At 47.2% G+C, this 24,029-nt stretch overlaps 1 protein-coding gene across 1 annotated transcript in view; it reads left to right on the forward strand.

Annotated features, from left to right (window-relative positions):
- TH (tyrosine hydroxylase) overlaps positions 1-24,029 on the forward strand; it is a 403,874-nt gene that overhangs the window by 260,947 nt on the left and 118,898 nt on the right. Inside the window, exon 8 of the mRNA XM_078682736.1 lies at positions 22,355-22,490. Coding sequence (XP_078538862.1) covers positions 22,355-22,490 — 136 coding nt within the window. The remainder of the gene's footprint in view (positions 1-22,354; positions 22,491-24,029) is intronic.

Raw genomic sequence — 24,029 nt, forward strand, 5'->3', positions numbered from 1 at the left:
CTGCTATTGTAACTGAGGAATCCCCTCCATTGACAACACAATTCAAGGCCTCACAACTAATGATTCGAGGTCTTATTTATTATTTTAAAGTCTTTTACTTAACTTTTTATTTAATACAAAAGCAATGTTTTTTCAAGAAAAGACTGTCCAAATAGAATTTTGTGCAAAATGGTGACAATAGTGAATAGTGATCAAATATTGACAAATATATACAAGTGAAATTAGAAATCTATACAATCAATATATACATATATACACAGTTGTTTTTCTGAAGGCCGTAATGAATGGATGTCTAGAGATTCTGGATATTTCTTTCAGTTTTAGAATCCTAGAGGTCAAAGGCCAACTACAGGATGTCGACGTTTCGTCAAGCTGACGAATGGCAGCAGATCGGTGGACCACAGAGCCAGCGAATCTCTAACGTCTACGACCGAGAAGCGGATCCCTTGGCTTTGCGCCAACACCTCTACAGGCGATTCAATACGACCTGTGGACTGTTGTGCAGTACACCCTGTCTTGAAAAAGACCCGCCGCGACCTTAAACCTAGGCGTAGAAGGGTCGAAACGTCGACATACTGTAGTTGGCCTTTGACCTCTAGGATTCTAAAACTGAAAGAAATATCCAGAATCTCTAGACATCCATTCATCACGGCCTTCAGAAAAACAACTGTGTATATATGTATATATTGATTGTATAGATTTGTAATTTCACTTGTATATATTTGTCACTATTTGATCACTATTCACTATTGTCACCATTTTGCACAAAATTCTATTTGGACAGTCTTTTCTTGAAAAAACATTGCTTTTGTATTAAATAAAAAGTTAAGTAAAAGACTTTAAAATAATAAATAAGACCTCGAATCATTAGTTGTGAGGCCTTGAATTGAGTTGTCAATGGAGGGGGTTCCTCAGTTACAATAGCAATATGGTGTTTAGGCAGGGCAGTGCCGCACACACTTCTGCTTACACTGTAGAGACACTTCAGGGACTCCTGGGCCTCACCCTTGCAGAGAGGTGTAAGCCATTCCCTGGTACTCCAGTGGATGCCTTGAACATATCCCGCCTTATCTCCTTCATGGCTCCTCTCCTCCTGATAAACATTTCTATAATGCAAGGAAACCACCAATATTCATCCTAAGCAGTCAGTCAGCTCTGTACCTCAAAACAGGGTCCAGGCAGCCCCTCCTGTAAATTGGTCAAAGTTCTTGGTCAAAGTTCCCGGGCATCTGGTTCCGAAACTGGCAAGGGGAGCTGGAAATGAATGCCCCAACCCTGGAGCAAATAGATGTTCTCAGTCACCACTGGTGTGTAGATCCTGGATTCTGGAGAGAAATCTTGGCGCTTTGACTGGCAGTTCCTATCCCATATTTATAATAAAGTTGTAAACGGAAGTTGCTTATTTCAACAACCAGCTCTGAGACCATTTCTGGGCAATTCTACTCCTTTTTCCTTCTCCAATGCCTTTGTCAGAAGGTGATAGCAGGGAGGTGGATGGGACTGGGAATCTCCTGTCATTAGAAACCCAAAACAAGAGTGTAAAAAACGGAGGCTGTCCCCATTAACAACTAGTTAACCTCCAGGGGTAGCCTCTCAGGAAACAATGGGCCAGGAAAGGACGGGGGAAATCCCTAAGTTTCAAGGGGCTCCCAGTCTCCTCTCTGTCATGATTCTACTATTCTACCATAAGGTGGTGCTCAAGAAGCATCTGTGACCCCTGCCCTTAGACTAGATTATGTCTGATTAATGTATGTCTCCAAAACACTGCATACTTTGCTCTACATGTCACTCAAGTCATGGTTTCAACACCACCTTCCTTGTGCATTATGGTTCATGCAGTTCTTTCCGTCACTGAGCCTTGCCTAGATCACTTTCGGGAGGTGGAAATCTGTTTAGTATCATGGTTCCTGGTTCCTATGGATGTCCGGACCCATACATACATGCTGTATGGACTTTCACTGATTCGCTCAATCAGCCCTGAGTCGTACTCCGACCCTGGTTTCCCTTCTTGTACCTTCTGGCTTTCCTGCCCTTTCCTTCTCCGAGTTCCAGAGCAGCCTTCCTCTCATCGGTGAAGCCCTTATTCACAGGGCGACTGGGAGGAAAAGAAACTCTGAAGGAAGTCCTCCTGTACTCACAACATGACAATTACAATGGGTGCTCTGGGATAAGTGCCTCCAAAGAATCATGTATCCTAAGGGAATTTCTTTTTGAAGGATGAAAGCGCGGGCTCACTCATGGGGGACCTGCTTCATCAGAACAGTAGTTCTCACACTGATACCCAGATTTGGTTGGGCACCCTCTTTGACAGGGATACTCAAAGTAAGGCCTGGGGGCCGCATGCGGCCCACCTGACCTTTAATTGAGGCCCCCTGGTGAACAGCAGCACTGGGCTGATGTTCACTTGACAGAGTAGGAACATTCAGAAAGTTGTGAAACAAACAGGCATACTTTATTTACACGCTAAAGTAACTGTAAAGAAGAAAAGAAGGTGTCCTAGACAACTTATTTTTAGGAATACCTATAGTTTTAAAGACATCTTGCACTAAACATGTAAAAACACGATAAACTCTCTGCAAATATCAAAAAAGTGTATTTCATTAACATGCATGACTAGATCAAAATATATCACAGCACTGATAGGCATTTATTAGCAGTGGTAGTTTTTAAACATGATCTTGAAAACATTCATACCACCCCCATTTTCAAAACAATGTCATTAGTGAACAAAGAGGCAAGTCATTTGTCAGGTGCACCTTGTGTGTAGCCTTGGTTGTGATGTAATTGGAAAAACGTAGTTTATTAAGTAAAACACAAGAGCAGGGTTTGTGCAGCACACACCCTAAACTAGTATATTTTAAGGGGCTCACATATATGGTAATGAATAAATAGGAGGCAAAGTAAAGTAACCAATTGCCTAGGATTGCACAGTCTCGTCAAGCTAGGAAGCCATGACCGATACCAGATTTTCAAGTTTGACATTTTGCATTTAAGCCACTAGATGAGTATCTCTTCCAAGTTTTACATTAGAAGGTAATGATTTGAATTTAATTATTGGTGCATGAGATAAGAGCATTGGTGGCAGAAACAAGTCAGTAAAGGCTCGTGTTTTGTCCATGCATCTGCTTCACATCCTCCTACCCCCACCTTTCATCATCCATGTGAGTACCCATGCTCTATGAGGAACGCTGTGACTGCGGGGGTGACCTGTTCTCAGGACACCCCCGCGCCGCACGGCCCCCCAGCTGTGTGTGTGCCCCCTCGCTGCTGCTCATTGTGCCGATCTGCCGTTTTTTTCCCTGTTATTTGCCTTGTTGTTGTTTTTTCCCTGGTATTTGCCTTGTTGTCACTCGCTGTTTACCCTGCTGTTTCATTTGTTATATTTGTACCTCTGTGTCTAGGGTCTTGCCTCCCCTGGTTTAACCCCGGCTCCCCGCTTCCCGCCGCCGTGATCTCGCGGCCCCGCCCCCTTTTCTTCCGTGTCCTCCCCGCTCCCGCCTCCCAGCTGCTCCTCCCTCCCACTTGGCCTTAAATGGAGACCGCGCGGCGCAGATGAGTGTGACCTGTTCTCAGGACACCCCCGCGCCGCACGGCCCCCAGCTGTGTGTGTGCCCCTTCGCTGCTGCTCATTGTTCCGATCAGCCGTTTTTTTTCCCTGTTATTTGCCTTGTTGTCGTTTTTTCCCTGGTATTTGCCTTGTTGTCACTCCCTGTTTACCCTGCTGTTTCATTTGTTGTATATGTACCTCTGTGTCTAGGGTCTTGCCTCCCCTGGTTTAACCCCCGCTCCCCGCTTCCCGCCACCGTGATCTCACGGCCCGCACCCTTTTTTTTCGTGTCCTCCCCGCTCCCGCCTCCCAGCTGCTCCTCCCTCCCACTTCACCTTAAATGGAGACCGCGTGGACGCGCAGCGGTCAAGCGCAGCGGGTGCGCCGATTGTGCGCCGAAGGCGCGCCAAAGGCAAGCCCGTCTGCGCCCGTCCGCACCTAGACTGCGCCCAGCGCCAGAACCCCTGGCCCCCGCCGATGCAAGACCACCCGGCGGACCTACGACATCGCCACCCTCAACGCACTCAATGCCGGCCGGAACCCTGCCTGCTACAGAGCCACCCCGAAACGCACCCATGGACCGTTCACCTGCCAAGCCTGCCGATTCACCTGCCTCCGAACCTGCACCGCACCCGCCAAGCCGAGCACCAGCAAGAACCACCTCAAGAGCATCTTGCTCAACACCCGCTCCATCCACAGACACGCCGTGGAACTCTGGAACCTCCTCGACACAACATCACCAGACGTCGCCTTCCTCACGGAAACCTCAGCCCCCGACATCGCCATCGCCATCCCGGACGGGTACAAGATCACCAGGAGGGACCGCGTCAACCAGACTGGAGGAGGCATCGCCATCGTACACAAGAACACCATCCGCATCACGACCAACTCCGATGACACCCTCACCGCCGCCGAACACCTCCACTTCCAGATACACACCGACCCCAAGACGACCCTCAGAGGCACCCTCATCTACAGACCCCCAGGACCACGCACACAATTCAGTGAAGACATAGCAGACTTCATCAGCCCGCACGCCCTCCCCTCCGCCGACTACATCCTCCTAGGGGACTTCAACTTCCACCTGGAGAACAACAACGACACCAACACCACCACCCTGCTGGACAACCTCAACAACCTCGGACTCAAGCAACTGGTGAACACCCCCACCCACTACGCCGGCCACACGCTTGACCCCGTCTTCTCCTCCAGCAAGCACATCTCCTTCAGCCACTCCACCGGACTTCATTGGACGGACCACAGCTGCGTCCACTTCAGCTTCAAAAGAACCACGACCCACCACCACCCGCAACAGGCTCCCCGCAGGAGCTGGAACAACATCACCGACGACCAGCTCACCACCTGCCTCAGCCAGAACCCCCCCGCCAGCACAACGGACCCCAACGATGCAGCCAGCAACCTCACACAGTGGATCACCATCTGCGCTGACTACCTCTCACCACTGAAGACCCATCCCAGCAGACCCGGCAGCAAGAAAGCCTCCTGGTTCACCGATGAACTCAAGAACTCCAAGAAGAACTGCCGCACCCTCGAGAAAGCCTGGAGCAACAACCAGACCACAGACAACATGACTGTCCTCAAGCACCACGCAAACACCACCAGCTGATCCGCACCACCAAGAAGACAGCGATCAAGGAATGACTGGACAACAACGCCCACAACAGCAAGGAACTCTTCAACATCGTCAAAGAGCTCTCCAACCCCAGTGCCGGAAACAACAACATCACTCCTTCGCAAGACCTCTGCGACTCCCTTGCCTCGTTTTTCCACAGCAAGATCACCGACATACACAACAGCTTCGACGCACAGACCGTGCACCCTACCACCGAACCAACGCCCCCCCACCACCACCCTCTGCGCCTGGACTTCGGTCAGCACCGAAGACACCACCCGTGTGATGAACATCATCCACTCCGGATCACCAACCGACCCCTGCCCCCACCACGTCTTCAACAACGCCGACTCCATCATCGCACCCCAACTCCGGGACATCATCAACACCTCCTTCAACACCGCCACCTTCCCGGAGAGCTGGAAGCACGCCGAGCTCAGCGCCCTCCTGAAGAAACCAACAGCGGACCCCACCGATCTCAAGAACTACCGTCCCATCTCGCTCCTCCTTTTTCCTGCCAAGGTCATCGAGAAGACCGTCAACAGTCAGCTGGCCGCCTTCCTCGAGACGAATGGATCCCTCGACCACTCGCTGTCCGGCTTCTGTGCCAACCACAGCACTGAGACCGCCCTCATCGCAGCCACAGATGACATCAGATCCCTGCTCGACAATGGGGAAACAGCGGCCCTCATCCTCCTGGACCTCTCCGCAGCATTCGACACGGTCTGCCACCGCACCCTAGTGCAGCGCCTCAACAACATCGGAATCCAAGAGAAGGCACTGGAATGGATCATCTCGTTCCTCACCGGAAAAACCCAGAGGGTCCGTCTGCCCCCGTTCAGATCCGAGGCCACCGAAGTCATCTGCGGCGTACCACAAGGATCATCACTCAGCCCCACCCTCTTCAATGTCTACATGAGCCCCCTCGCAGCCATCGCACGCCAACACAACCTCAACATCATCTCCTACGCCGACGACACCCAGCTGATCCTCTCCCTCACAAACGACCCCGACACCGCCAGGACCAACCTACACGAAGGGATGAAAGACGTCGCCGAATGGATGAAGAACAGCCGCCTGAAACTGAACTCAGACAAGACGGAAGTCCTCATCCTGGGATCATCGCCCTCCGCCTGGGACGACTCCTGGTGGCCGCCTGCCCTGGGCACCGCCCCCAAGCCAACGGACCACGCACGTAACCTGGGCTTCATCCTGGACTCCTCCCTCTTGATGACCAGACAAGTCAACGCCGTCTCGTTGTCATGCTTCAACACCCTGCGTATGCTCCGAAAGATCTTCCGGTGGATCCCCACCGGAACCAGGAAGACGGTCACCCAGGCACTCGTCACCAGCCGACTGGACTACGGGAACACCCTCTACGGCGGAACCCCAGCCAAACTTCAGAAAAGACTCCAACGCATCCAGAATGCCTCCGCACGACTCATCCTGGACATCCTCCGACACAGCCACATCTCCGGACACCTGAGAGTCCTGCACTGGCTCCCCGTCAGCAAGAGGATCACGTTCAGACTCCTCACCCACGCACACAAGGCTCTCCACGACCTGGGACCCAGGTACCTCAACAACCGCCTGACCTTCTAAACTCCCACCCGCCAGCTACGTTCCACCAGCCTCGCCCTCGCCGCCGTTCCACGCATCCGCAGAGCCACCACCGGAGGAAGATCCTTCTCCTACCTGGCAGCCAAGACATGGAACTCCCTCCCCATCAACCTCCGACGGACCCAGGACCACCTTTCCTTCAGGAAGCTACTCAAGACCTGGCTCTTCGAGCAGTAGCAAACCCCCCCCCCCCCCAAGTGCCTTGAGACCCCTCCGGGTGAGTAGCGCGCTATACAAATGCTATGATTGATTGATTGATTTGGGAAGAGTCAGAGGGGCAATGAAATTAAGTGATTTGCTAAAACTACTTCATGATGGAATGAAAATAAAGGAACTCCTGTTGGCCATCGGCCTTTGGGCGGCATGGGAATCCGGTGCTTTATTGTCCAAACTAGAAGTCAAGCTGGCATACTGGCGGTGGGTCGAGGCCCAGGAATCTAGAGCGGATAACTGGGGCAGGCTCACCGATGAGTTTCGACTGCACAAAACTGTTCCCTTTCTTGAACCCTACATGGACTTTATTAGAAAACCAAAAGATAGGGCATTGTATGTACAGTTCAGAATAGGAACCCTACCAGTCCGTGAACGCACCTCCAAATGGAAACCCCCTTACCAGACGCCTGCCACCTGCCCGCACTGCAGCACTGAATTGGAAACTATTCCACATGTTTTCTTTGTCTGCAGTGCCTACAACAAGCCCAGATCCAAATGGTTAAAACCTGTTTGTCTCCGTCTTGAGACTAGATGTTATGCCCCAGCTTTAAGAATATTGCAATCTGATCCTAACACAGTATTGGCGTGTGGGGTAGCCAAATTCCTTAGTTGGGCGTGGGTGATCAGATGTAAAGCTATGTGACGAGAACCGTCTTTCAGGCAATTCTTGGCTTCTTGTCTTCTTTAAAATTCAAAGCTGCAAATTGTTTAATACTGTTTTAAACTGTCTTTTTAACTATTTATCGAGTGTTTTTAATCATATGAATTGTATTTTAACTGTCATGTGCTTTTAAGATATTATTTTATCGAAATAAAGCTTTGTACCACTACTTCATGATGGACCTAAAATATTTATTGTGTCCTCAGTGGATAGACTGTAATAGAATCAGGGATTAATTTGAACCGATTGGAAAAAATCGGGCAGAAACTTGCACAGTACACCTGAAAGCTGCAACACGTGCATTAACCAATAAAATGCTACCTTTTCTGGACTGGATCTAGGAAAAATTAAGAAAAAAAATAAGCAAGTTAATAAGTCTCAGCTCTAAATAGTTCGAGTTATTTGTTTTCCCAATGCAGTAGCATTTTTAGAATGGATTTAAAATAGATTTTCCATTAATAGCTGAAACGTAACACATGGCAGCCAGCCGCCATCTTTTTCACGTTTACTGTTTCGCAAACCTTTCCAGTTGGAGTACTGCCGCCTTTGCCGTGCGTCAAACAAACACATGTTACTTTACTACATCTTGAACAGCAGTCCATAAATAAAAACATCTTGTGGTGACCATGTGTGCCTCGGAGCCCTGGGTCAGAAATGCACTAATGAATATGACCGACCAGCAGGGCTGTGTCAGGGCCTGTGACATGTCAGGATGGTCGGGCAGGGTATGAGCCTGTTACCTGGCAGGTCAGACCGGCGAGGCTGGGGCAGAGCCACACACACAGCACATTGAGATAAGCACACAGGTGGCAGGCGAACTAGGGAAGATACTGCTGAATCTTAACTAGGAGGGGAAGAACCATAGTCAGTCACAAGGCACGCTGCAAGGGCTGGGATGGAGACAGTCGAATGGCAGAAGAATAGGGCAGAGGTAGAATCCTTCACGTGATAGGCCAGTGGGAAGAGATGGGGCAGAACAATGTCATCTATTAGGTAATTGTGTCTTGTTCAGAGCCTGCTTGTTCATTTACAGACTAGACGATCTTTGGCACAGTCATTCGAATATCAGGATAGGCTGGCCGGGACAGAGTCAGTCACATGGCCGACCAATAGGGCAGGACCAGCGTATATCGCAAGCCAAGAAGTACGAAGAGGAATTAGTATGAATACCAATTCGCATGTGATGCTCCTGCGCGGGCGCATGTTTGGTGGTGTCTGGGATCCGTGATAATGTCTTCTGTTGATTCTGTCACATACAGTCCTCTACTTCTTAGTTATCTATATAGTTGCCCGTCAATTCCTTTCCGTTTGGGCGATAAACATAATTTTCATTGTCATACTCGTAAATGTGTCACCGTTATAAGCGTCTTTGGTGTTCTGGTGCCACCATGTGGTAATTCCGTTTTCTACAAATGGAAATAATGCACACGTGCGGCAGAGAAGGCTTGTACCGGGCAGTAGTGAAGAGCATTTTAGTGTAAGAACCTAGTACTGCTCTCAGCTCACACTACCACTGAATGTCTTCATTCATTACGGGAGGGGGTAAGATTTCCTTTATGTACATATACCCAGCTCCTCCCTGTCCATCCTCGCGCTGTCATTGTAGTATATTGAGACACATAGATATTGGTGGTACAGGACTCCTCTCTTGTGTCCATCATCTTGCCACCTGTAAGCTCACAGGCTCCACTCAGGACCAGATCACAGGTTTGCATTTTACTGAGATGAGTAACACCGGACCCTGTTTCACCCCCGCCGTGGGGTGCTAGCGTAACCCTGACCCGAAATTACTTGATACATTTACGCCCCCTCAGGATTGATACTAGTCCCGGGTGCAGTGACTTACGACATGAAACACATCATGAAATGTCCTGTGTTGATAACACACCCCCTGAGTCTGTAATTCCCCACACCGCACCTTTAAGAGCTGAACACACATTCGTGAAGGAACTCTAAAACCCCAGCTCCAACACCAACGACATCCCACTGTCGCAAGCCCTGTGCGACTCCCTCGCCACCTTCTTCCACCGCAAGATAGCAGACATCCGCGACAGCTTCAACACCCAGACAGCCCCAACAGACAGCAAAACAACAGACCCTCCGCACACCATCGACCACGAACCCCTGCTCGCCTGGGCCAGCGTGAGCGTCGATGACACCATCCAGACCATGAGCACAATACAAAAAGGAACATAACAAAAAGGAAAACAGGTGTTAACAATGCAGTACTTCAAATTGTTAAGAAGACGCTTCTTAACAATTTGAAGTACTGCATTGTTAACACCTGTTTTCCATTTGAAAAGGCATCTGTCATTATCTTTGCAGTCACTGTTCTTTTCACCCACGAGTGTGTCTTCGAGCTTTTTGTTATTGTGACCTTGCACAATAACATAAACAGAACCACAATTATTCTTTTTGTTATGTTCTTCCTTTCAGGTCACTCCAATTCAGCAGTACTTCTTTGCCTGCCCTAGTACGACCTCAAGGCATAAGGTTGTATGAACACCCACCTTTTCACTGTGTAGTACGTTTCACATAGGTCCTGACGAATTGCCATCCTGGCAAGAAACATGTTGACCTGATCAGGGGGTTGTAGATATCTTGCTTTATACTTCCCTAAGCACATATCTCCCCTCCCACCATTTTAGACCAAGGGCGTCAGCCACGCCAATAAAACTCATTGTGGACTGACCCACCTTTTTTAATTCACCACTCTCTCACGACTACACCCCTTTTTCTTCCCTCACATCTGCATGCACCATATGGCTGGGACAAAAGATCTCCGATAAAGAGCCCCTTTACGGGAGCCCGTCAGACATTGCAGCGCCAATCTGACGAGGAGCAGAACCCATATGATGAAGCATGACATCTAGCTTGCTAGGTGTGTGAGGGTTCTAGTTCCAACAAGGGAAATTCCCCTTCTTTGGCTTTCTCTTTCCCTCTCTTTTCACGCTCCATTCGACACACTCTACCTTTCCACCACCCCACCTGGGGAACTTTGTACATTGCTTTGTGACTTGAAAAAGGAATCCCTGCCAGAGGCATGGACTATGTCATTCAGGGCTTGGCCTCATAAAATAGAAATACAATCATTTGCCTGGCAGATTCACAGAGTGCCCCTGGACACAGAATAAATAATTCAGCCGGCACACGCTATTTATTTACACGTTACTATTGCACTATTATCCTAGTTCATCACTGATAAAACACGTGACAACCTCATTGTAACAGGGTGGCTTCTTGCTGTCGTAACCGTTGGACAGCGAAAGGCACGACGAGGATACCGTGGTTATTTAGTTGGGGTGTACCTGCATCTTATGCCCAGGAACAACACTGGGACAGTGTCCAACTGTCCACTATGTTGCTTCGTCGGGGTACCACAAAGGGGGCTTCCTGGGATGTCGAGTTGCAGCTCTTACATTTGACCGGAAGCCGGTTACAGTATTTTCCACATTCGGTAAACAACAGAAATAAATAGCCCTACAGGGCCATAGTTCACTCACTTCACTTTTAATTTTTTGCAGCTGCCTGTGCTCAGCCCACACCGTAAAAAGAGGGGGGGTTTTCCCCGGGCCCTGCTGCCTGAAGAGGCCCCACGCAGTGGCTGTCGGCACGCGCAGTAAATTGCACAGCAAGGCATTGCATTCATGGCGGGTGCTAGTAAACAGGCTGTCTCCACCCTGACAAGCCACACTCGCAGCTGATTGGTTACAGGGCAGTGGGCGTGCCAGAGGAGAGTGACCGTGTGGTGCTGATGGCCAGGTCCCATCATTTTCCTGGACCTCTGGAAGAACTCTTAGCTGACCCTGATCCTCCTACCCTGCTGCAAATCATGTCACGGACTGCCACTTTATTTTTGGCTTTTGCATGAACTAATATATTCATAACACTGCAATGAGTGGCCTTCAGAATGAGCGAATCACACACTTTCTGCCCTTATGGTTTTATTAACGACTGAAGGTGCAAGTCATGCATCTTGTGCCTCCTATATAAAATTTTATTGTTATAAACGGAGCAACATTATGGCCTATTAAACCCCGCACAAGATAGATGTTTGTACAATGTGCACCCTGAAATGAATTATTTCAAGATGTTCTCAAGTGTTATGATCACGAAAGGAGGCACCGTGAAGAATATTAATTGCCTAGGGTCACACAATGTGGTGAAACTGAGAAGACAGGAATAAAACCAGGTTCCCAGAGAACACATTGTCCAATTCAGAAACTGGATAGGTGTCTTATTCTTTACAACTTCTGCCCTGATGACAATTTTATTAGTGACACAAGATGTGAATCACTTGTCTTGGGCCTCCCCTACACGGCCTTTATTGTTATTATCAACCTCGCGGACATTGCCAAAGTGCACGGGAACCAGGGGCGTCGCTTGGACAGTATGATTTGGGGGGCGGAGAGAGAAGCTTAAGATTTTCTGACAATAAGACCGGCATATAATGTTTAAATACGTTATACGACAAGCAGGGTACATGAGAGGGGCAGTGGAAAGGAAGAGGAATGCTGATTGGTAGGCGCACTAAGAGAGAAAACACAATATTATTATAGAGAGTGTGTGTTTTTGTCTGTGTATATGTAAAAAATTCCTGCTGAAATCCAACTGACAGCTCACAATTCCCCACTGAAAACAACCAACCCCAACTATATATCAGAAAATACATTTATTAAGGGGGGGGGAATAAACACCCTCCCTGAAGCTACACCCCTGATGGAAACTGTGCCTTGAAGCTCCCTCACCTTGCCCAATGGTTAGGGGGAATTTGCCCTACCCCCATACGTTACTCAGGACTCAGAGGAGAGGTTGCCACCTGACACACTCCTCTCTGGCCAGCAACACTGTGTGGGCTCTGGAAGAGTGGGGTCATCCGACAGCCCTACACTCAGTTCTTCATTAAGAATAGGGTGCAGGCGCGGGTGCCAGCGGATACCTTCCAATGCGCCCTGCTCTTAAAGGGGAAGGAGCAGATAGACGAGTGGGTTGATGCAAGGTCTCTCACTCAACTGCTGTTGTTTGTTCACTTTTTGTTAAGTACCCTTCGCTTCAACTTGGCCAAGGTGAGGGAGCAGCGGGCATTTGTCCGCTCTTGCCCTTATGCATTGCAAGGAGGGGTGGCACATAATCCCCTGTCCTTGGGCAAGGCGGAGGTAATATTTAATGAACAACACACCGCCCTTGAGGAGGTGTGGGCCTAAAAAGCCCCAGTGACCTCTGGGGGTTGGCATTAATCCATCGGCTTGCACTCTTTTCAAATCTCCCCTCATCTTCGGAAGCATCTGGACGGATGTTTAACCACATCGCTGCTTGAGAGTTTCCCCTGCTGTGCTGGACAGCAACGAAAACGGGTGTGGTCGAGCTGAGCTCGTCATGAGCACCTGAGAGGTATATGCCATGATGAGCTGAGCTCGTCATGAGCATGGAAGGGGTTAAAACACTGGACCCACGACTTGGGGGTGTTAGAGAATCATCATCCGTGCAACCCCCAGTTTAGGATGAGATGGAAAGATGTGGTGGGGGGGGGGATTGCGGAGAGGAGCTTAATAAAATTCCAACAGCAGGAGGGCATTGGCTCCCTGCAGCAGGCAATGGCACAGTGTAGTTGCACATAGAGGGGGTGGTGGCAAACATATCAGCAGGGGTGGGGCACGCAGTGGAGCAGCAGCGGAAGGGCAGGTTACCACACTACAGGGTGGGGTGGGTGGCACTGATGGGCTGGAGAGGGTGAGGCTGGACGGCACACAGGGCAGCAAGAGGGATGGGATACAGGGAGGCAGAGCCACAACTGGCAGATGCACAGGAGTAGAACACACACAAGGGCTACTTTGGACACACAGGGGTTGCAGGGGCAGGAAAGGGTTGAACGCATGGACTACATAGGGCCAGGAAGACCATGGCCGCAGAGCCACATAAATGGCCTTTAGGATGGGGTGCGGGTAAAGAAAGGTACTGGACAAGGATAAAGAAGTACAGAGAGGGTCAGCAGTGCGGGAAATTGCAGGACGAGGGGGGGGGGCACACAGAGGGCCATCAGGGGGTGGGCAGAGTGGAACTTAGGGGCTGCAGTGGAAACGGGGGCACCATGAAGGGAAATATGGAAGTTTATGGACACATGTAGGAACTGTCGGGGGCCAGGAAGCAGCTGACCACCTCCTCTATACTCTCTAACACAGTGTAAGCCATTCAATTGTGGGTCAGGCGGTCCCTACTGCTGTTATGCTTTTTAGCTCCCCATCCTCAAACGCCCTGTGGATCAATGGGAGGAAAACACTTCAGAACATCCAGTGTTGGACATGCACACTGGGGTCCTATTGTTCTCAGGAGCCCAAAAAAGCTTTTGCAAAAATTTTGAAAGATACTCTTCGTCACACACACTGGAACGTACATTTTGGCTTTAAATCTCCAAAACACCAAAGAAGATTAAAGAAAAAAAACAATAAAGAGAACATAGCGGCTGAAAGTTTGCCGTGCAATGAAAAGTTTGGGATAATCTCTTCAGAAGTTTTGGTGCTACATGTGCTGAAAAAATCCAATGGGAATTATTATAATTAATAACATACAATTATAATTAATATATATACGACGGGATTCCCAGGCGGAAAGTGAGGGCCCACCTGAACTCCAGGACCTCTCCACACCCAAGGGGACTCCATCCCCCATCACCAAACGCAGCAGGAGGGGCAGGTGCAGAGTGCAGCTGTAGGAGGGCAGGGCCAGCCACGTGCTGAAAAGCGCTTCCTGCATCCCTGCAGCACGGGACGAGGCGGGCAAAGCGGGGGGCCCATCTGCGCCCATTCACGGCTGGGCTTTGCTAACCCACGAACACCTTATACACAGGTACTGTGGGGCATATTAGTAAGAACCTTGTTAAAATTATCACAGTTTTCGCGGCAGGAAACTGCCGCTAAAACGGCGATAATGGGCTTGCTAATATGTGTTATCGAATTCCAATAGAAGCCCAGGTTAGATGTGCAGGACATCTAACCTGGGCTTCTATTGGAATTCTATAATGCATAATAGCAAGCCCATTATCGCCGTTTTAGCGGCAGGAAACTGTGATCATTTTAACGAGGTTCTTACTAATATTCCCCTGTGTTTTTATTGTATTTCTATTTTGGTGAGCCTCTTTCCTATGTCCCGCAATAACCTCACTCAAGTATAGGGGGTGTACTTGGTTTGCCAAATCGACAGACTGCGTTTATCGCTGGATGAGCGGCGATGGAGAAGCGCAAGGCCCAGTAGATAGTGCAAGGTCCACGAATTGCTAAAAAGGGACCAACACAGCGGGTAATAATTATGTTATTGACAGGATTGATGATATCCTAGAAGAAGTGGAAGAGACACTAAGCTCCCCAGCTGACTAGAACCATGTTGTATTACCCAAAACCCAGGCATGCAAAACGAAGAAAAAAGATCTAAAAAGAGTGTTTCAGAGAAGTTTACAAGGAAAAAGACTCTCCCTTTACCGCCTGTTGATTTGCCTTTGGAGTCACGTCATATTTTTAATGACTGACCATCTTACAGGAGACAATGCAGTGACTGTAGTGAACTCTGATGTCTCATGTGTACATAGGTTCACTGAATTGAGTCTGCAAAATAGTGACATGAATGTGATAGAGGTTGGTGCTAATGTGGATGTATGACGTTACAACGCATACTTTTACAACGCCTACCTTAACATCGCAAGTTTTACAACGCATACCATTACAACGCATAGTGCTTTTAGGCGCTGGATAGTAAATAGTTTAATTTACTATTCCAACTCCAGTCCCCGTGGATAGTAGGGAAGGTGTTGGATAGTACATTAAACCTATTCCCTATCCTAGAGCGCCCCCCAGCGCAATGCGTTGTAATGGTTTGCGTTGTAAAAGTTGCGTCGTAAAGGCACTGCGTGGTAAAAGTTGCGTTGTAAAGGATGTTTACCGCTAAGGTTGCTGGTTTTCCAAGGGTTCCTGTTGACATTGTAAGCTCAATGGAGGTGATCGAGGGGCTCAGGGACTAGGTTAGAGCTTTGAAACAGACCGTAAAATCTTTGGAAACAAAATCGAAGAGATTAAGTTTCAAAAGTAAGTTTATTGAAAATAGGGATACGTCAACAATACTTCGTGCAGGTCATTCATTTAAGGGGAAAAAAGATAAATAAAGGACATTAATGATACATAATTACATTGTACTTGAAAATTAAAGCAAGTTAGTAGTCATGCATATTAAAAAGCGAAGAAGGTCTGGTTCCCATTAAACATAGCCAATAACATGAGGAGGGTATAATGTTATTTCACAGAACAATGTCATGAAAAATCGAAGGGATTAAATCACCAAAGGGGACTCCACCGGCCGCTATGTCTGCCTCACCCAAGAAAATCCAGAACCCCCACCAAACAAGCGCTCGATTGCGAGGAAGACATGCCCCCCCCCGACTCCCAATCTATGCCTTTGGCCCAGTCCCAGATATATCCCCTGGCTCAACTAGTCCTTGCTCCCCATTGGCATGGGGTACAAACTGTATTATGCCTAGTGGATAACAGGGTCCAGGAGCAAACGAACTTTAAGAGACTTGGGCATGGCAGGCGGAGGATCTGGCAGGAAGAGGGCTGGGGTTGGGGTCCTACACCAAGCATGGGATGGGATGGGGTGGGAGAGGGGGAGGATCCAGGTGTTTTCTACAACTAAGGGCCTGTGTTCCAACTTAAACAAACATTCTTTCCGCCCGCTCATATAACACCCACCTCCAATACAGAAGCGATCTAGAGGCTGCAGGACAGCATCAATTTACTTTGAGCAAGTCCAGTTTTTCCTTGTCCATGTCCCAAAGGTAGCCCCAAGGTGCTGAGAAGATCAGAGAGACATAGCCAACAAGGTATTTAATTGGCTAAGGCATGTGAAAGGGTGCTACTATATTATCAGGAGTGACATCCTGGACAGATTGATGATGTATTAAGGGTGGTTTTGAGAGATTGTGGCGTGGTTGACGGGCTGTTCTCTATGGAAGCTAGCAGGATTTGTTACACCGTCACCCAGATTCGGATTAGGTATAGGGATGATTATGCTATCCAGCATGTGTTCAGAAGTGGCCCACAAATCCAAGGTGGATCCAGCAGTTTATGGAATATTGACTGGCTGGATAAAACTTCTATAGGGACTAGACTTAGAAGCCGTCCTGCGAAAAGGCTAGGATCCTGAGAGAAAGAGTACTTGGGAACTATGCATGTCAAGACAGTGCATGTGCAGTGGAACTCATCAAATTCTATAATACTCTCTGTTGGGGCATATTGTGGTGAAGATGGACATGTGGTGTCTTCTGGTAGGTTGGAAACAACATGTGAAGGGAGGGGAGGGCTACACATCGTCAAGTGGCATCTGTGGAGCAGGCTAAGGAATTACTAACAATTCTGTCCTGGAAGATAGCTGGGATAGGCACTAAACTGGTGGATTCTGTTTGGGATCAGTCTGTATATGACTATGAAACTTGTATCTTCCAGGAGACATGGAGCTTAGGACTGGGTACATCTCCTTTTACACACTCGCACTTCAATCCCTTAGAAGACGGCCATCGGGAGGTCTAGTAATATGGGTGCTGGCAGATTTGCAGTGCTCAAAATAACCTTACCAGTTGATTTCCCAGATGCGTTGGCCGTTAGAGTACTTTTTAATTGTGGCAACTCCTTGGTGTTGATTAATTTTTATAATCAGGGTGTGGGGAGGAAAGAAGGAACTCAGATGCTTAGTATCTTAGAGGAATATTTGATTGAGCATAGGAAGGGAGGGGAGCTCATTATAACAAGTGACTTGAATGCCACCTTCAAACCACTTATTTTACTGGTCAGCGACTTATTGGCTGAGTTAGATTAAGATTGGGGAGTCCCATCCATAGATATCTCCCCCTTCAAAAGGTCCCCAAAGGCAGCCCAAATATTTGCATTAACTATACATTTTTATTTAAAAGCCACAAATGGCTGGACTCCATCTGACGCCGAAGGTCAATTCACCTTCAACAGGCCACGGAACACCAGCCATAAGGATTATTTTTTAATGGGTCTGAAGAGCTGGAAGTATGTCCATGACATGGTGGTTGTGGAAAGGGTGGATAATGATCGCAACGCCCTTAGTTTGACCTTGCTGGTCTCCATTGCAAATACTCCACTTGGCCAGGGCCATGCTCAAATAGTAGGCGTTGAAGTCTCTAATAATGGCAAGCCTATCAAATGAGGTTGGCTCAAAAAGCACCCAGAAGCTGTGTTGGTGGTGAACAATATGGACAAAGAACAGGTAGAGATTGAATAAATTAGCAGCAGAGGAGAGAGGGTTATTTCTAGCCAAATGCCATGGGGCCATCTGTAATATATATGGGAGATCTTGGCACGTGACTTTAAGCACCCTCACATGAGCCAGAAGGAAACACCATGGAATACACAGGAATGTAAGGTAGCCAAATCTCAACTACTGCTAGCTGCCAAGAAGAGGGATAGGTTACAACTAGTGTTATCAAGAGCAAACTACAAGAGCGAATAAGGTTAGAGAAAAAAGGAGACAGAGAACTCCCTCTGGGCTGAGCTGTCCCACAAGTTGTTGTCCAAAGACAATGCCAAACTCTGGGTCGATTTGGCATTCAGAACTCTTGGTGGTAAAAGGTCTGTGGAGTACTTCGTACAACCTCAGGATTGGGTATCCCACTTTACTAATGTATATTCCTGTATGGATGCTGTGGCATGGGTCAGCGTTGACCCAGGGCTGGTGGGAAAACCTCAGGTCATAAACAGTTTAGAAGTAACCCTGCGGGAGACTGAGGAGGCAATTAGCTCCATGGTACCAGGGAGAGTACCAGGGCTAGATCAAATCCCAAGTGAGATTTTTAAATTGCCTTTAGGTGTCTGGGGCTCCTATATAAAGCATCTCGCAAATGCCATTCTAAATGGTCTACAAATTGCGGTGTCATGGCGTTTAGCAGAAATTATTCCAATTTAAAAGAAAGGCCAGCATTGTGGCCCTAGTAATTATAGACCAATTCGTTTAATCGATGCCACACAGAAAATTTTCCGCAAAAAATCCTGCAGAACCTTGCAGATGGGATTCGGAAAAATAACGTCAGAGTTCCATGCAGGATGTAGAGGCGGAATTAGTACAGCAGCCAGGTCTTTCGTTTTAATTGACACTTTTGGAAGGCTGCAATGGTTAAGAAGGAACACTTCTTTGTCACCTTTGTAGACCTATCTCCAAGCTTTGATTTGAGTTTGATATGGAAAGCATAAGATAAAATGGGTATTCTGTCAAATCCATGGCAATCGTGACACGGCTGCACAAAGAGAATTATGCAAGGGTCAGATGGGGGGAGAGTGGGCACCAATCCAGTAAGCATTAGGCAGGGAGTTAGACAGGGATGCGTACTGGCCCTCATCCTGTTTTCAATCTGTATCAATGATGCTGTGAAAAGGTTAGATAGGGATGGATGTGAAGCCCCAAGCGTGGGGGACAGGGAGTGCATGCCCTGCTTTTTGCTAATGACATTCTCCGGATCTTCAAAACATTAAATGGCATATAACAGCTATTAGATGATTTAATACTTTATGTAATGAGCAGGGAATAGAACATAATAGTGCTAAAACCCAATTTGTGGTCTGTAAACCTGCTGGAGCTAAAAATTACAAGTGCAAATTAATTGTCAATGTGGATCCAATTGAGCAGGTATTCAATTCTGATTATTTAGGGATTAGGGATAAGGGTTACAGCTAGCCTAGATCGGTCTAGGCAGGTCCGTAAAGCTGATTGCACGTTAATACGCCACTCACCTTGATTGTTGAAGCGTTTCAACAAAACGTTTCCCAAAAAAGTTGAACTGGCGTTTGAGATCTACAATGTAAAGGTCCTGGGGGCAGCACTATATGGAGCAGCGATATGGGGCCATATCAATTATAGTATTTTATTGCATGCAAAGCACAATTTCATTAGGCAGCTATTTACGCTACCAAAGAGTACACCTCTGATTCCATTGTATTTTTATATGGCACTCAAGAAAGTTACTTGGAAGGCCCTATCTTCGACTCCTACTGTACTGGCATAGGATTGGACCTCATCCACCCTAAGAGCCTATAGAATTTCCATTGAAGATCTAATAGCCCAACATGATATCCAGTCTATACCCTCCCTTAAGTACATCAGGTCCATGTTCAGGAAACTGGGTCTAGAAAGCTTTTCGGCAGTACCACAGGATGTCGCCCCTGGCTTCAAAATAGTAATTAAATCGGCCTACTGGCAGGGTGTATATCAAAACGCCATTGGTAGAAGTAGAGGTACTTTGTTTGACCCTTGACTTTTTGGAGTTTAAACTGATCTCCAGCTACGAGGGTACGAGTGATGAGATCACTCCCTCCTTAGTCAGGAAATCGTTTTTACAATTTAGATATCAGTCCTACCTATTATGGCTTTCGATTTGAAGTGGTTTAAATGTGAAATATTAGGCAGTTAGTGCCTGGCATGTAAAGGCCCTCTCGAGGATTTACTCCATTTCTCATTCTTCTGCCCATCGTATGCTTGGCAGAGGAAAATATGACTACTGCCACTGTGTAGGACTGTGGGTGTTATGAGCTATCTTGTGGCCACTAGGATTCTAAGAACTAAAATCTCCAGGTTGGTGTTATGCGTGGTCGCCAGGTATCTGCCGGTCCAAATGTGTTCACACAAACGAGGCTAGTGCATTTTTGGAGAAGCATTAATGGGGGCAAATTGGTCCTTTGTTTTTTTGCCATGATAGCTACCTTTTGACAAGAGCCATTCTTCTGTTTTGGAGCCACTTTTTGGCGAAAGGCACAATTGTTGCTCTAGGCTATTCTTTCATTTGTAAGAGAAAGATCATGTTTAGTTTATAGTTCCTCTGCATGTGTGCACTTATGGATAGTGACAACTGGTCCTGTTATTTTACAATTTTATAAGGATGTGATTTTTTTATAAAGCTGTGTCTTTTACTACTTCCCTTGTGGGTTTAACTAATTGATGTATGCACCCATTTTATTCTTTATCCTTAGAGAGGACTAAACTTGTTTTTTTATGTTTAAGAAATGTTATTCTTGTTTCGTGCAATGCTACGGCTCTCACACTTGATTGCAATTATTTTTATATCTTGATTATTTATTGCTGTATTGTTACATTTGATCTCCTTATATGACTAATTGTTGAATAAAGCTTATTGAACTGAACGTATAAATAAATAATAATAACAAGTGAATACTCATTTTGAGACCCTCCTTATAACATTGGAACTGCCTACTCAATGTGCAGACCTCGAATATAGAGGAGGGTCCAAAGTTATTAAGTATAACATATTTGGGTTTCTCATGCACTGAGGTGCCAACCTTGACACCAGAACTGCAAATCATCCTCTCTATATAAGTATGACCGAATCATACCAGGCAAAAGGCAGATACATGATTGTCCAGGGCCCATGGAACATGAGACCCAAACTGAAGTACATGCAGTACAGGAAACTGTAGTCTTCAAACTCAGCTTTAACTCAATCAATCGATCAATCAATCAATCAGTGTTAAGCGCAACTACTCACCCGCGAGGGTCTCAATGCGCTGGGTGGTGGGGGCTGCAGGTCCTGCTGAGCACTGAGGTTCAGTCGAAGAGCCAGGTCTGGAGATCCTTCCTGAACTGGGTCATCGAAGGGATGTATGATGATACAACGCGTACCATCACAACATGGTATGTTACACCTTAGGTTTGACAACGCAAGTCGTTACATCGACTTGCAGTGGAGGTTGCTGGACTTAGGAATAGTGTGAATTACTATTCCAACTCCAGTCTGTGTACAGTAGGGAAGGTGTTGGAATAGTAATTCACACTATTCCTTAGTCTAGAGCGGCCTCCAGTGCAAGTCGATGTAACGACTTGCGTTGTTAAAACCACGATGTAGCCATACCGCGTTGTAATGGTTTCGTGGTAAAGGATGTTTCCCCATTGAAGGGGATAGCCTGAGGTGGTACTCAAGTGGTGAAAAAAAGAATATCATACCGGGGTCTTATCTGAAAGTTTTTTTCAAGGAGGCCTCGAAACGGGCCTCTATCGGGCTCTATTTCGTGACCTGGCACAGGCGGTCGATTTTTTCTGGACTGCAGTGACAGCAGGCACATCGATGTGCGCTGCTCACACTGCTCACTTCTCACTAGTGGAGAAGTTACGGAATGACGTCATGCCAGGTGAGCATTGTAGTGGAAGGGAAAAACCTTTAAAGAGAGTCATTTTCTTTCTGGATTTCCTTTCTCTTTTTGAAAATCAGGAGCAGCAACATTGTCTTGGTGTCTGCAGGGCTTTAAGCAGAAGATGTTTCAATATTATTTGCAAACAATAGTTGCTGCTTATCTCTCATGCAACTAACAACCATTGACAAAGCCAATAGTCTTCTTGTAGGTATGATGTTACTTGTTGTATCATATATCTGGATGCAATGACCGAAACAGCAAAGTACAAGTCGGACGGAACACTGCTAGGCACAGATTTTTAGCTTATGTGTTTTTAAGCCATGCCCTTAATTACATTGACCACCCCCCCTGAGGGACCCCTCCCCCGCCACACCAAAGTTTTTTCATCCCACTTAAAGCCCTGGTCATGACTGTCAGTTTTGGCATACTTGTGGAATATGTTATCTAAGTGTTGCATACAACTTTTTCTTCTCTTCTACCAGAGAGGACTGGGTTTCAGCTCCGACCAGTAGCAGGCCTGCTCTCTGCACGTGATTTCCTGTCAAGTCTGGCGTTTCGGGTGTTCCAGTGCACACAGTACATCCGCCATGCCTCCTCCCCAATGCACTCGCCTGAACCGTGAGTAGAATAATATGGCGTCTCATGAGTGTAAAAATGCAGTGCTTGTCTTGCCCTACTAGGACCATTTCATAGTACGGAGTGATTGCACGTTATTTACCGTACTCAGCGAGCAAGGTATAAAATCCAATAAATAATAATTTTTAAATCGTTACCTTTATTTGGAAGTCTAAATGTGTTCATGTGCTATATTTAGGAAGTTCTGCAATTGTCCAAGAGTGCTTTATACTCTGTAGTGCTGAGAGAAATTCCATCATGAAGAATATCCCTATGTCAATCACTTTTTCTAATGTGGCATTTGATGTAAAACTATGGGGCATATTATCTAGGAAGTGGCGGTGAGAGGCGTTAGCCTCCTTGGCTTAACGCCTCAACGCCTCTCATCGCCACTTCGGAAACGCCAGGCTGCACCATATTACCAAGGATATGGTGCTGCCTGGCATTTCCCCCTGCGATGGCGCTAAGTCTCATGACTTAACGCCAACGCCGCAGGCACCCTTGCACCAGAGTGCAAGGGTGTCTGCGAGCAGGTAGGTTTGTTTATGTACAGGAAGGTATCCCTTCCTGTACATAAACAAACCTAAAATGCCATTTTGTAACTTACATGTGTGCTGCTTCATGCAGCACACATGTAAGTTACAAAATAGCATTTTAAAGAAAAGTTTATTTATGTACATGAAGGGACATCTTCCTGTACATAAACAAACCTTGGCATTTTGCTTTTTCCTTGTGTGCTGCACAAGGCAGCACACATGGAAAAAGCAAAAACGAGGAGAAATGAAGCATTTCTCCTTGTTTCGCCACCTTAAGACCAGTATTTTCCTGGTCTTAAGTTCGGCGCTGCCACCTATTCTCGCCTCTCTTGATAATAGGTGGCAGCGTCAAAGTGAATGGGTGTTGCGGTGGAACGCCCACCGCAACACCCACTGCACACCCCTTTTACTCTAAGTTTAGAGTGAAAGGGGCACTATTACCAAGGCAGCGTTAAGCCACTTAACGTGGATTTTAGCCACGTTATTTGGTTTAACGCTGCCTTTAAAATAGGTATGCTGGTCTAGTATTGCACAAAGCTTTGTATGTGTGTGTGTGTATTTTGAATTGGCTGCATCTGTGAATGGGGAACCAGTGGACTTCTCTGAGGTGGGTGAGATGTGGGTGCGCAATGGGAGGTCAAGTATCAATCTTGCTGAGTCATCCTTTATGGTCTGAAGCCTCTGTAGGAGCTGCTTGGAGATTCTGATGTGGAGTGCGTTGCCGTAGTGGAGTCTGCTTGTAATGAGTGCTTGTGTGATGATTCGTCTGGTGTGGTGTGGCTGCCATTTCAAGATCTTTCATAGTATACGAAAGATGTGGAGCAGGAAACTGTCACTGTGTTGACTTGTGCCATCATGTTGAGCTTGTTGTCTACGATAATCCCCTGATTTCTGGCATGGTGTGTGGGTGTTGGTGTGGGTCCTAGCTCTGTCGGCCACCAGGTGGTGTCCCAGGGTGGAGGGTTTGTTTCCGAAGATCAATACTTCCATCTTGTCACAATTAAGT

Source organism: Lissotriton helveticus, chromosome 3_1 (assembly GCF_964261635.1).
Source record: "Lissotriton helveticus chromosome 3_1, aLisHel1.1, whole genome shotgun sequence".
Taxonomy (NCBI): Eukaryota; Metazoa; Chordata; class Amphibia; order Caudata; family Salamandridae; genus Lissotriton; species Lissotriton helveticus.